Below are 15,209 nucleotides of genomic sequence, written 5' to 3'. Positions count from 1 at the left end.
AAGACATTTGTGGAAGGCGTGGACAACATATCCCAAGTGGATGAAAGCAACTAAAGACAAGAATGACCAAACCAGAATGTTAAGAGACTCTACAATCGTGACTTTGGGTTGCTGTCTTTTCTATATTTAGAAAACATACAGATGTGTATCTTAAAAGGGTGTTTTTTTGTTCTTGTTTGACCACGGAGAGGTTTATGTCAATATAAATTAAAAACACTACAAAAATATTAATGGAAAAAAATAATAATTTTGATATCTGTCTTCAGAGATATAATATGTATTAGTAGTACAGAGATCTATGTATCAACTACACTATAAAAGCCTTAACAGGAAACTCTCACCCAAGATATTTTTTTCTCATAACCTTAGAGGTTATGAGGTGGAAGATATTTTTTGCTAAAACAAAATCTGTCTTTTCTTTTGTCCAAACAGTGCGTTGTCCTTGTACTGAAATGTGCTCCACAAATAAATTCGCCTTGCCTTTGAGGGCAAGATCACAAATCATTTGTTTGCTGTTACCTTAGTATTGTAGACAATACTCCAGCACAATAACCATAAGCCTGCAACCAGAACTAAGAATTTAAAATAGGATGCTAAGATCAATGCTTAATCAGGGGTTAGTCAAAGCCCAGACCAAAAAAAATAAAAATAGCCTATGGCAAGACAAAACATGATGTAGTTCAAAGGGTATTACTACTTTTGCATTGCAATGTATGTACTGCAGGAATATTTACCAATCAATTCTATCAAGCAGGTACCCCGGTTTTTAAGTGCAGTGTATTAGTAGGCTACAGATTGTAATGAAATGACTGGCATCAAACTCTGCATATGCATTAATGTGTATTTCTAATTAATGTCAATATTCTTTTTTGATCGTTTCAAAAAGAAAAAACAAAAGCAAGAAGCCTTTTTTTTTTTACATTTTTTGTAATTTTTATTGTCATTAATTATAATAACTGGTGTCATATCAACAGGAGAAAAACTGCATACATCTACTTGACCTTTTAAATACATTAAGAGTTGCTGCAGGGTGGAGCAGGAGGGTGGGGGAGAGGCACACAGAGATGGGGAATGCAGAAAAAACACAGAAGCAAACAAACTGTTGCAGTTGGGGAGGGGGGGGGGGCAGTAATTGGGCAGGAGGCGAGTCATACCACGAACAGTGTCTGGAGAAAAAAAAACAAAAAACCTAGATAACCCAAACATTTTGTCCAAACAGATATAACAGGAGCTAACTGAGTTCTTTCTCCCAGTGTACATTTTTCCATGACATTTTTTTTTATATTTAAGGCTTTTAAAAAGTATTTTTCTTAACATTATTTCATCATCCTACACATCACAACAAACAACCCACATACAGTGGCGTCCCTCCATAAAACGGCACGGGATCTGCACCAAATGCATACAAACACACATACACGCACACCGGACACACACAGATTTTGGGGTAGCGGCTTTATCTGCTGGAGTATCTAGTCTTCTGTGGCTCAGACAGCAATCAGCATCAATTTTGATGATGGAAACATCAACCTCTATTGGTAATTCCTAATACTACTCGAGGAAATCCCTTCTAGGACGGATACTTGAGGAACGAGCCCCAGGTGTTTTGAACAGGCTTCTATATAGATCTGCTGAGCGGGTTTAAGTGAGCACGGCTGTTTGACAGGACGGAGATGCATCCCTCAGCAACACCAAATCAGTCTCGGACATTGTCACCAAGCATTACACTATAAAACATCTATTACCTACAAAACATGAACTTGTTTATTTTATCCAATAAATGAGGAAATGATTTACTAAAATTATTATTTTTTTCCTGTAAATACAAAAGAGCCTCTTTTCATATTCGATTCATACATGCTTGTCATAACATGATGTGGTTCTTGCATAAATGCCATTTTAAAGTAATATCTTATAGCCATATTTTTGCTTCGTCTTAAAATGTGTTGACAACGTGGATGGGAAAGAAGTTGTATTTTAAAGATACCTCTATGTTATTCTTTTTTAAATACGTCATGTATTGAGTCAAAATACTGACTCATAGTAAGGATGCTTGTTGTTAAGGGGATCTGGTAATCATGCATGTTTGCTGAGCAAGAACAAAAACGGTGGCATGGTGTACAGATCATGTCTTCAGTTGTTTAAAGTAGGGGGAAAAAAGGCTGTCACTTCTTCAAAACACTGATCAAAGACCAGTAAAGCCAGCTTTGACAGATATACCACGTAGTCTAGAGCAAACGTCCAGTCTAACTCTATGCAAAACATCGTTTAAAACAAAAAGAAATATACACAAAACAAATCAGAAAGAAACACATGTTTAGGGTTAAAAATAGAGGACCAAAACACAGTAGCTTCTAAGACTAGTCTCTGCTTAGTGATGGATGTTGAGCTAAAGATGTTAAGGGGACTTTTGTTTGCTGAGCATCAATGGTAACCACTTTGTTTCAGGATGGTGAGTGAGAGGGCAGAAAAGTTCAAAAAGGTGAGGATGTCTAGGATGCAAGGCAGCAATCCGGGGATCCAGTGTTCACAAGCCCTGCTTGGCTAGGGCTTCAGTGACATCCTTGGCCAAGGTTGCTAACTGTGGAGACTCCACTATGTTGAGACTGGCAGAGGATGACAGCTGGCTTTCCTTGTTGTAGTGGGGAGAGACGGAGCCTGACAGACCAGGTGACTGGACAATGATATCAGCTCCATGGTCAACACGGGCCTTTGCATGCTCGCGGAATGTCAGCCTGTGGCTCTCAATCTGTTAAATGCAGGAAATGGGATTCAAAAATACCATGAGAATAAGTTTGAAGCAACTCTAAACAGCCTTCTGGTCTGCATTCATCAGTTTATTTAAGATATGTTCTGATCGTAACACTGATCCACATGCTTTTCAATTCTCAAGCAAAAAAAGATACCATGATGTGTGAAAAATCAATCCAAACAGAATACGTGTTTGTAGATATTTGACGTCTCAAACAAATCCTCTCTCCTTGCATGATGCGTTAGAAGCATTTAGCACTTAGACACTCACCATTATGCGACCTCCACCAGGAATGTGATGTGCATTCTCCAGTGAACCCACCTTGGCTTGAGCTTTGTCTTTGAAATCCAACTTCACACTCTCTATTCGCACATTACCGCCACCTGAACACCAGGAGAAGGAATATGACCAATTACAAAAAACAAAAACAACCAAAATAAAAAAAAAATAAAAAACGACACTTCAAATATGGTGCCTTGCAACTATTTCCTTCATACTATTTCACATTTGGTCATGCTACCATTAACAACTTATTTGTATTTTATTAGCATAATCACGTGTTAGAATGGTCGACTCAATCCCCAGATCTCAATCTTGATGCATCTGAAACTCTTTGGCAAGACTTGTAAAAGGACTTCCCCATATATTCTGGATCCAATTTAACATGGCTTGAGCTACAGTAATTTGCAAAAAAGAGAGGGCAAAAATTATCAAGTTTCCATATGTTCAAAAACTGAGAGAAACAAACCCAATGTATTTGCAGTTGTAATTTGCCCATATTGGCTAAGGGGGGCTAGAAAACAAATGCTCACAAGATTTTTTCAGGTTTGACAGTTTAGCATGTGGTCTAATCTTTTTCTCTTCTTTTTTTTCTCTTCTACCTTCCCGTTTTTGTGTCCATTGAACATGAAATAGTCCCCGAATAAAATCTAATAAAGCTTTATGCATATATAATCAAGCAGAGCACTATAGTGAAAGCAGTAATGCTCCACTTGTAAGTAATATGTGTTGGGCTCTCTTTGGCATTAAGACAACTATTCTTAATGCTACACTGCCAGACAGGACATGTAAAAATGGACAAAAAATTATGGTAATACACAATCACACACTCCCACTGTAATCAAACAATTCCAGTAACTGTCAATGAGACTTCTGCACCTCTCAGCAAGTATTTTGGCCCACTCCTCATGAGCAAATTGCTCCAGTTGTCTCAGCTTTGAAAGGTGCCTATTCCAGACTGCTTGTTTTCATCCATCCATCCATCCATCCTCTTCCGCTTATCCGGGGTTGGGTCGCGGGGGTAGCAGCTTCAGTAGGGAGGCCCAGACATCCCTCTCCCCAGCCACTTGGGGAATCCCAAGGCGTTCCCAGGCCAGCCGAGAAACATAGTCCCTCCAGCGTGTCCTGGGTCTTCCCCTGGGCCTCCTCCTGGTGGGACGTGCCCAGAACACCTCACCAGGGAGGCGTCCAGGAGGCATCCTAACCAGATGCCCGAGCCACCTCAACTGGCTCCTCTCGACGTGGAGGAGCAGCGGCTCTACTCTGAGTCCTTCCCGGATGACTGAGCTCCTCACCTTATCTCTAAGGGAGAGCCCAGACACACTACGGAGAAAACTCATTTCGACCACTTGTATCCAGGATCTCGTTCCTTCAGTCATGACCCAAAGCTCATGACCATAGATGCGGGTAGGAACGTAGACCGACCGGTAAATCGAGAGCTTCGCCTTTTGGCTCAGCTCTCTCTTCACCACAACGAACCGGTACAGCACCACCTTCACAGCAGACGTTGCACCAATCCGCCTGTCAATCTCCTGTTCCATCTTCCCCTCATTCGTGTACAAGACCCCAATATACTTAAACTCCTCCACTAGGGGCAGCACATCCTCCCCATCCTGGATAAGGCACTCTACCCTTTTCTGGCTCAAGACCATGGTCTTGGTCTTGGTCTTGGAGGCACTGAGCCTCATCCCGACTGCGAACTGTTCCAGTGAGAGCTGTAGATCACGCCGTGATGAAGCCAATAGGACCACGTCATCCGGGAATAGCAGAGACACAATCCCCTGAACACCTTGGCTGTGCCAAGAAATTCTGTCCATAAAAGTTATGAACAGAATCTGTGAAAAAGAGCAACCCTGGCAGAGTCCAACTCTCACCGGAAATGAGTCAGACTTACTGCTGGCAATGTGGACCAAGTTCTGACACAGGTTAGGACCTGTTAGGTCTCTGAAATGGCCTGTTACTCCATACTCCCAAAGTACCCCCCACAGGAACACATCCTCCGGTCCCCCTTTTTAAATAGGGGGACCACCACCCCAAACAGCTAATTCAGGGGAACTGCCCCTGATGTTCATGCAATGTTGCAGAGTCGCGTTAACCAACACAGCCCCACAACATCCAGAGCCTTAAGGTACTCAGGCCAAGTCTCATCCACCCCCGGGGCCCTGCCACTGAGGAGCTTTTTAACAACCTCAGTGACCTCAGCACCAGAGCTGGGAGAACCCAACCCGGATCCCCAGGCTCTGCATACTGAATGGAAGACGTGTTGGTGGGATTAAGGAGGTCTCCAAAGTATTCTGCCCACCAACACACAACGTCCCGAGTCTAGGTCAGCAGCACACCACCTCCACCAGCTGAAGCTGCTTGTTTCAGCTCATTCTAAAGATGCTCAATATGATTTAGGTCAGGCCTCATAGAAAGCCACTCCAGTGTAGTCCAATATTTTCCTCCAAGCCATTCTTGGGTGTTTTTAGCTGGGTGTTTTGAATCACTATCCTGTTGCAAGACCGATGACCTTTGAATGAGACCAAGTTTTCTGACTCTGGTTAGCCCTTTTCTCTATACAATCCCCTGATAGTCTTGAGATTTCATTGTACCCTGCAGAGATTCAAGACACCCTGTGCTTGATGAAGCAAAGAAGCCCCAGAACATAACAGATTCTCCTCCATGTTTCACAGTAGAAACAGTGTTCTTTTCTTGATACTTTTAATTTTTCTGTCTGTGAACATAGAGCTGATGTGCCTTGGCAAAAAGTTGCAATCTCCAGGACATTCTCCCAGAAGCTTTGTGGCTTGTCAGCATGTAGTTTGGCAAATGATTTGTTTTCAACAATGGTGTCCTCCTAGGTCGTCTCCCATTAAGTCAAACAAAGACGGATGGCGCAATCTGACACTGATGTTCCTTGAGCTTGAAGTTCACCTTTAATCTCTTTAAAAGTTTTTTTCTGGGCTCTTTTTTAATCATTTGTATTATCTGTCTCTTTGATTTATCATCAATTTTCCTCCTGCGGTCCCGTCCAGGGAGGTGGGCTACAGTCCCATGGATCGTAAAGTTCTGAATAATATGTGTAACTGTAGTCACAGGAACATCAAGCTGCTTGGAGAAGTTCGTATAGCCTTTACCTTTAACATGTGTGTCTATAATTTTCTTCCTAATCTCCTGAGACAACTCATTCCGTCTTTTTGTCTGGTCTAATTTCTAATTTTTTTCAACTATCTGTCTTTGTTTCATACCAAACCAATCTCACCAAAACACTTGGTTTCAATAAAAACTCCCAAATCTATTTATCAAACTCCAAACGTTTACATTTGTAGTAGTTGGACAGACAAGGCCTTTTCTTGGCATGCCTCCAAAACTGGTTTGCATGATGGTGTTTTATGGAGACCATGAGATCCCCAGGTCTTGCAAATCAAGTAATTAGTGAAAAGACAATGAATAAATTTAACATGTATTTCAGTGGCATGTATCATTTAATGACTGGTATGGGTGCTAAAAGAAATCTTATATTTTTGTGTTAATCACCTTAACTGAATACTGTCAATGTTGTCAAAGCAACGGTTGGATTTTCTGAATTTTACAGCAAGAGATAATGCAACAGCAATAAATAAAAGACAAATGTAAGGCTTTTTGCTCATCTTTACAAATGGTTCCAATAAGTGTGGATGTTGTTGGATGCCGAGGCATAAGGCTACCCTACCACCAGTCTTATCTCAGCCTTGCCTGCCTCAGTATCGCCAACTGTGTATAGATCTTCATACCTGGTCGATGATGGATGTTGTCCAGAGAACCACATTTGGAGGTCACGTGGCTCAAGTCAATCTTCTTATTCTGTATTTGTACCTGGAAGAGATAAGGTTGGGAAATGACAAAAGTCAACGCTCAGAGGTAACAGTGAGATTCCAACTGACGTCAATAAAAAAACAATCCAAATTCTTTCCCCAATTTTCCTGAGTTATAGCAGATAGTGTTATGTTTCATATCCAATTGTGTAATTCATCTTCTTGGCAAAGTAAAGGGTTTGAATCAGCTTGGAATAAGACGATCCAGTTTTTTGTTAATTTTCCAGCACAATGCTCTAACTGCGTGAAATGATCAGGATCCTTGTAATAACACCCAATATTATTCCTTCCTCTGACAAGTTTTAGATTCAATGTTTTTTTTTTATTATTATTATTTAGCTAAGAACTTTGTTTCTTTGGGAAATAATAGAAACCTCCCTGGGGAAAAAAATCCACAAGGTGAGCTACTTAAAATAAATCTGTTTTTAATTTACATTTTAACAAAAACATTCATGTAGAGAATGATTTAAACCTTTCTCGATATATAATGAATTTGTCTTTCTTCTTAGCATTACAGCAATGAAAATATATTTCTGATTGTGAAAAGGCTTTATACCCCTCTCGACTGGTATTGATATACGTCTTTTGCATAGAGTTGTTTGTGTTAAAGGCTGGAAAACCTTATCACCCTGATGTTTAGTGCCCTCCACAGATTCTGATATCAGATTCAAGTCAGGACTAACATTACTTTTAGTTAGTGAGACAGCAAATAGAGAGGAGAAATAAAAATCTAGGCACAGCACAATGAGTAAGGAGAGAAACACCACATGCTGAGATGAATCACTCTGACACGTAAGGTTACCGGCGTAGTTCCAGTCTTCCAATGATTAATCCAGACAAGAGGAGCTTTGTTATGATATGTCAGGAAAAGTGAGACAATGAACAGTGAAGATTATGAATTACAGACCACGCAGTGCAGCTGTTGGAGCTTCTGCAACTACAAGGACAAGATATATTATGTGAATACAAAATCAAAAAAAATATGTTTTGTGCTTTATGTAAGGGTTGGAGGACATCATTCAGTTCTATGTCCCAGATTCAGTTTTCAAATCATGTCTTTCAGCCCTTCAGCAAACAACAACTCGAGAGTGCCAGTTTGGATCGTGACATGAAAGGCAGCTTCAGAAGTTTTTTATGTTGTTTTTTTGTTTGTTTTGTTTTCTGTTTTTTTTTTTTTTAAGCACTGTTACTTTGAGTGCTACTTTGAGAAGGAGAAATTCTACATCCTACTCACTTTATATTTACTTTCTTCCAGCATTTGCAGGCTTAAGCCACACAAATAATTAACTGTACATATTTAATTTACAGTAACCCGCTGCTGGTTATTTGTGCTCCTTGACGCAGACAAATAAAATGTGATATTGTTACCCTTTTTGCTTGCTTAGAATATGAAAAGTGACACTTTATTCTTGCATTAGATTCCTGGAATAGTTCTCTTTGTTACTTTAAAATTGCAAGATACCCGTTACAGTATTGCTTTAAAAAATTCAGTTTATCTTTTATCCTCTATGTGTTCACCTATTTCTTATTTCCAAATTAGTAATAACACTAATAATAACAGCAACAATAACTAAATTGGGAACAAAGCAAAACAACAACAACAGCAAAATGTCAAATTGACTTTGTAAAGAAAATGTTCTACTCAAAAAGTAATTAAGTACAACACGGTCGTGTGAACAGCTATTAACTGTTTTGCCACAGGCAGAGCCGGTACGTTTGTTGCTGTTGTTTGAGCGCAGCTGTTTGCCCCACAGGTACGTGGGTAATTTCATGCTGAAAACTTGATTTCATTCAATAAAAAAGGTCTTGATGTGAACGGAGAGACTGAAGGGCTATAAAGCCAGGAGAACTTTTAATTGTTTCATTGTTATGAGGCTTGTGTTATCGGTCAAATCAGAAACCGGACGGGTCAGACACCGTACCTGCTCCCTTCAGACGGAACCAATTAGACTTAATCAAGTGTTTCATAAAATATGCTGCATATTACCTGATAAAGGTCAGTGGCGAGAGTTTCACATAAAAGGCAATATGACATAATCTAAAAAGTTTACATTTGTTGAGATACACTGACTTAGCCGTACAGCAAAAGAGGAAAAGAAGCAAAGCAAAATTTGAGAAAGAAGGGTTCACGTAGAGAAGCAAGTTGGCGAAGACCTCCACAGCTGCATGAATGAACGACATTCAGAACGACAAAATGCAGAATAAGTTGAAAAAAGGAAGTAGAAATACTGCAAAAGCACAGCACAACAGAGTGTGAAACGCAAACAGCACTGACAATGTAACACTGAGAATGGTTTGCAGGACAAGACTCACGTTTCCACCTCCTGCTGAGTGGCCCCGCCTGTCCAAGGACCCACACCTAGACTGAACATGGCTATAGTCCAGTTTAACACTGGGGATGAGGACCTGCAAGGTTGGAGGCGAGGAATGAAGTGGAAAAATGCTTTGACCCTTCAGCAAATCTTGTAAACAATCGGCAACATCTAGTCATTTGAATAGTCCACTAGCAAAGCTGGAGATTCTGTGACTCTAGCGCTGGCACTCACAGTTCCCTACTGCCTTGGACAAACAAATTGTAGGAAACACAACTACACTAGAGCAAAGTAAAAGGTAAGATTCTTCTAACTTTGATAATCCTGGGAATAAATCATCAACAGAAACTATTTAAAACACTTGATTCCTTAAACAAATCAGCTGTTTGACTCAAACTCTGACCTGATACCTTCCCTTTAATACATTAAAGGCTTAATATACCGCAGGCAGTGGGAAGCCTAAACTGTATTGCAGTACATCTGATTTTTTAGATGTGATTCTCTCATTTAGATTGTGGGAGGAAAGGAAGATTCTTAAATACAAATATAGGCAAATTACAGGCTTCTCAGTTTGGGATCTCAGATTAAGGTGCAAAAGTGATAAAATAAAAAATAAGTGAGTGTGCTGTGACGATGAATGACTCTCAGCAGCTGCAAAGAGAAAAAGCAGGAGTGAGACGCAGACACCGTCGACTCCATAGCGCAAATTAACCATAAAAATGCAGTCATTTCATGCAGCAGTTGAAACGGAAATAAAAAAAGGCATACAATAGTTCAAACATATCCTGCGATGGTTTGGCAGGAAACTAAATTAGAGAGCTCACCAACAGGCAAGTCAGCCTTGAATGGTAGGCCGCTGAATTCCAGGATGAGAATATTCAAACACTGCCTTTAGTCAAGACCTATCCAGCGTACTGAGGATGAGGCTAAAAACTTTCTATATTGCTTACTTTAGGTTGAGAGATGTTTTACTCATTTGCAATGTAACTACAGAATGCAGGAGTGTAAAACTGAAAATGTGTTGGTGGTGGGGCTGCCCCATAATGGGCTAACGCCAAAGTCCATCCCTACTAACGGTTTAAAAATGTTCTAACGTCTCCAGCTTCCAAATCCAAAATGTGAAGAGAATATAGTTTGTAAAGTCAAATTTAAACACAAAAGCACAAACGAAATAGTTTTTGGTATTCTTTTTCTCTGCTGAAAGAGTGTTTCTGGGCGATTCTGGAATTGTAGGACAATTTAGGCATCACAGCCTTTGGAAAATAAACTTGTATATCATAATTTCCTATAAACCATCAAAAGATTGAATACAAATGCCTCTTAAACATGTCAGATTGCCCTGACTAGCAAACTATTTTTTACTCTGAGAGCTCATTCTGCCTCCCCTGGAAGAATGTCTCCCTGGGTTGTGAGCCACATCCCCCTCATCTTAATCTGCCACTGGAACTGGGTGCTTGCATCTTGTCTGTCATCTTTAGAATACAGTGGTAAAATACCTCAGGTTTGGGTTAAGCCTCATACACACACATTTTCTATTTATTTTTTATTTTACCAGATTAAATGTAAATAGGCATTCCTTTTTTACCTGAACCTACTTGGACTACATTTTCCTTGCCTGTTTATGTTCTATGAAAGAAAAAAAAATGTGTATGCTCATCTTTCTGATGCTTAGTGTTTCTGACACTGCTTTACAGTTGTTGACAGCTGGGTCAAATCAAAAGCTAACAGGGTGCAGTAGTCAATCAAATCATATCCACCACATCAATTATCAAAACTTTGAAGATGAATCATATGCAAAGAAGCGCTAACTACAATCAAGGACTATCCAGACATAATGGTACACTTTAGGTCCATGTAAACATTACGCTTGGACCACCATTATATCAGTGAAAAGTGACTGAAGTTCTGCTTCTCAATTAAATTCTGGATCTATGGAAAAATTCAGAGATGGTGTGGACTGCTTACCTGGAATATGAGACTGACAAAATAAACAAAATTAACTAAAAGTGTGACTGAAGTACAAATTCAAGATTTTTTTTTCAAACAATGGTGTGTAACAAGAATCTTAGCAACCACTCTGATCCTTTAATTTCATCTGCAGCGATAAAAACCTTTAGTTCAAGCTATCAGAAAGCAGTCCATCCTTAATTAAAAATCTCAGGATTTTCTTGAAAGCTGTCGCTTTTGTCTGAAGAAAAGTGGTGTGCAACAACTATCAGCAAGAATGTGTACCAGCAGGCTGTGGGTCCAGGTCACACAACCGACAGCCAAAGCGCCATTGAAATGAAGCGTAGTGCTGACTTTGAGATCAAAGACCCTTCATGTTAGGCTGCTGATGATACGCTTGGTCCTTGTGCCGCTACAAGAACAGTCAGTGTACAAGTCAGCAGGTGGATGGAAGTAAGTGATGGGCTAAGGGGAGCTGTGTCTGTGCTGTAAATGGAGCTACTTACTGCAGAAGAACAGCTGAGTTACTGAACACTACAAGGAGGCAAGGAGAAATGTGGCCTCATAAAAATGCTGGTGATCATCCATAACGTGTCGATAAGCACAGACAGAATTCAGTTTAGGCCACCAGACCAGGTAGAATAAGCCTTTTGACTTTAATTCTGGAAGTTTGAACTTGCAGTCAAATTCAATGTGTTCACTTAAAATGGCCGGAGCAAGTTGCGGAACCTGAATATGTTGGCAGTCTGCTACCCATTTCGCTTTGAGATATTTTACAATCGAAAAGGAGATAGAAAAAAAAACACATAGCAGATTTTGTGTTTTTTAAGCAAACATTTGACAAAGAGGAAGTAATGTATGACTGTTACAATGTCAATAAACTCATGAAAATAAATCTAGGGATCACTCTAGGCCAACTGCGATATATAAAGTTCCTTTATCTCATTCTTTTGAGCTTTCAGCCTGCATGCCAGCAGCCTGCTGGAGAACTTTGCCAAAGAATAGAAATATTTAGTATCTAAAAAATACACAGGGGGGCTGTTGATTTAAGTAACAACACTAATAGCGTTAAGGTGCTTATGAGCTTGCGCCGTCATATATTTGTGGCTTTGATTCAATAAAGTAGAAACTACCTCCTATTTTAAGCTGTTTTCTCAGTCTCTGGCGTACACATGATGTCATTCTGATCATGATCATTAACTATCGTTAACTTCAGAAAGGCTTATGAATAAACCAATTAAGAAAATTTATAAACTAACTGTTCTGCTGCTAGATGTAGAAGTTTTATAGGCCATTTTACTAGCATTTCATAATAAAAAAAACAACACCATGGAGATGACAGAGAGGATACTGGAGCTCAGTCAGTGGTGACGAGTGTTCTTCTCTATGCTGTGTTGTGTTGGTGCACCAGTAAGAAGACCATCTCCCAACCGAACAGGACCATCAGCAAGGCCAGTTTAGTTGGTTGGGCTGAGGCTGGTCCAGTGGAAGAAGGGAGGACTCTGTCCATATTCAGAGCCATCAAGGACAAAGCCTCACATCCTCTGCATGAGGATGTGAGGCCAGAACCAGCTCCAGAACCAATGCTGTATTCAGCAGGAACTACTTCTGACAAAATGTCCCAATTCAGCCAAATAAACTACAAAAGCTTAGAGCAGATCATTCAGCAGCTAAGTTCCTCTTCATGCTGTCTTGATGTTCTACCCACAGCTTTCTTTAAAAAAGTTTTACCTGTCATAGCGTCTGATTTGACTCCGATAATAAACACGTCCCTCCTGTCAGGTGTTTTCCCCCAGTCCCTAAAAACAGCAATTATCAAACCACTGCTGAAAAAGAATAATTTAGACAAACTTCTACTCCAGAACTACAGGCCCATCTCAAACCTCCCCTTTATCAGTAAGATTATTGAAAAAGCTGTATTTCAACAATTAAACACCTTCTTAACAACGACCAGCCGATTTGACGTTTTCCAGTCAGGTTTCCGCGCTCACCACAGTACAGAGACCGCCCTTATCAAGGTGTTTAATGACATCCATATAAATACAGACTGTGGAAGAACCACCGTGCTGGTTCTATTGGACCTTAGTGCAGCATTTGATACTGTCGATCACTCCATTCTGTTAGAACGCCTGGAGAACTGGGTCGGCCTCTCTGGTACAGCACTCAACTGGTTTAAATCCTACTTAAAGGACAGGGAATTTTTTGTATCAGTAGGTAACTTTACATCAGAGATGACAAAAATCCCATTTGGGGTTCCCCAAGGGTCCATTCTGGGTCCCCTCCTTTTCAATATCTACATGCTCCCTCTAGCCCAGATAATAAAAAATAACAACATCAGCTACCATAACTATGCAGACGACACACAGCTCTACATCACCATGTCACCAGGTGACTATGAACCAATTCAGGCACTGAGTAAATGCCTAGAAGAAATCAATACGTGGATGTGCCAAAATTTTCTCCAATTGAATAAAAACAAAACTGAAGTAATAATATTTGGACCAATAGAGGAAAGATCAAAAGTTAGCACACAGCTTCAGTCGCTTCAGCTAAAAACCACTAATCAGGCCCGAAATCTGGGAGTAGTGATGGACTCAGACCTGAACCTTCAAAAGCATCTAAAGACAGTTACAAGGTCGGCTTTCTATCACCTGAAGAACATTTCTAGGATTAAAGGACTGATGTCTCAGCAGGATCTAGAAAAACTAATCCATGCGTTTATTTTTAGTAGAATTGATTACTGCAACGGTGTCTTCACAGGTCTGCCTAAAAAGTGGATCAGACAGCTGCAGCTGATCCAGAACGCTGCTGCCCGCGTCCTCACTAAAACTAAGAAAGTAGAGCACATAACCCCAGTTCTAAAGTCCTTACACTGGCTCCCTGTATCTCAGAGAATAGACTTTAAAATACTTCTGTTAGTCTATAAATCCGTAAATGGCTTAGCTCCTAAATACATCACAGACTTGTTATCAGCGTATAAACCATCCAGACCACTCAGGTCTTCTGGCTCCAGCCTACTCTGCATACCTAGAACCAGAACCAGACATGGAGAAGCAGCATTTAGTTCCTATGCTCCAATTATCTGGAACAAACTTCCAGAAAACTGTAAAAGTGCGGAAAGCCTGAGTTCTTTTAAATCAAGATTAAAAACACATTTGTTTAAAATTGCCTTCAACTGTCCTAGTTAACTGAATCACCACTTTTTTGTTCTATTTTCTATCTATATTTTATTCCTACTTGCTCTTATTCTGTTTTATTTTGCTATATTTTAATCATGTAAAGCACTTTGCATTGTCTTTGTACTGAATTGTGCTATATAAATAAATTTGCCTTTGCCTTTGCCTTTAGCATAAAGTTAATTAATAGATAATGCTGTTCCAGCAATTTAAAGATGAATTCAAAAAGTATATATTTCTTTTTGAGTACTCTTTTTAAATCCCCCTTTTGGATGCCAAGGGCAGATTTAGGTGTTCAGAACAAACAGAGTCTCTGAAACCAGTTGGGTCTCAACGTCACAGGGCCATCATTGAAGCATCAATTTTTTGCCCTTCACAGATGTTACATTTTCTGTGCAGCTCTAAAGAGTTTGAGAGCTCAGCAGTCCCCCGTTCAGATCCAAAAACACCAAAACATTTGTCAAAAGCTGCCATCCTTTAATGATAAGACACAGGGAAAAAATGACGAAATGCACAGGGGTTGTGCTTAAACAATCAGAATCATTCTGAAATAAATAACTGTGTTGCAATCAGGAGTAGCATTTCTTTAAATCACAGTATTTCTGTTAAGCGCAACTGACCCCTTTAGATGAGTAACCCTCATCACGTTTGGACGTAACTCCTACAGACTTTATTTTGCAATCTGAATCACACATAATACTAGTGAGGAAGTGTGATCTGTTCGTTGGACTACAAATTTGGTCACTTTCACACTGAATCACTGCCAAACGTCCTCCGGCTTGGAAGTGATGATATACATGGATGTTAGCGGAGTAGGCAAAAGAACACTGTCACTAATAATAACCAATCATGCCTTCTTTCACAGAAAAACATGCGTGGAAAGAAAAAACAAAGCGTCCATTTGTTC

General features: G+C 40.0%; 1 protein-coding gene across 1 annotated transcript in view; it reads right to left on the bottom strand.

The window, feature by feature from the left end:
* Positions 1-1,272: 1,272 nt before the first annotated feature.
* Positions 1,273-15,209, bottom strand: part of map2 (microtubule-associated protein 2) — a 71,461-nt gene continuing 57,524 nt past the window's right edge. The window contains 3 exon segments of the mRNA XM_036128632.1: positions 1,273-2,749; positions 3,023-3,135; positions 6,787-6,868. Coding sequence (XP_035984525.1) covers positions 2,528-2,749; positions 3,023-3,135; positions 6,787-6,868 — 417 coding nt within the window. The 3' untranslated portion in view covers positions 1,273-2,527.

This window comes from Fundulus heteroclitus, unplaced genomic scaffold (genome assembly GCF_011125445.2).
Source record: "Fundulus heteroclitus isolate FHET01 unplaced genomic scaffold, MU-UCD_Fhet_4.1 scaffold_105, whole genome shotgun sequence".
NCBI classification, from domain to species: Eukaryota; Metazoa; Chordata; class Actinopteri; order Cyprinodontiformes; family Fundulidae; genus Fundulus; species Fundulus heteroclitus.
Note: the sequence above shows the minus strand (reverse complement) of the source record. Positions and strands in the feature narration are given on the sequence as shown.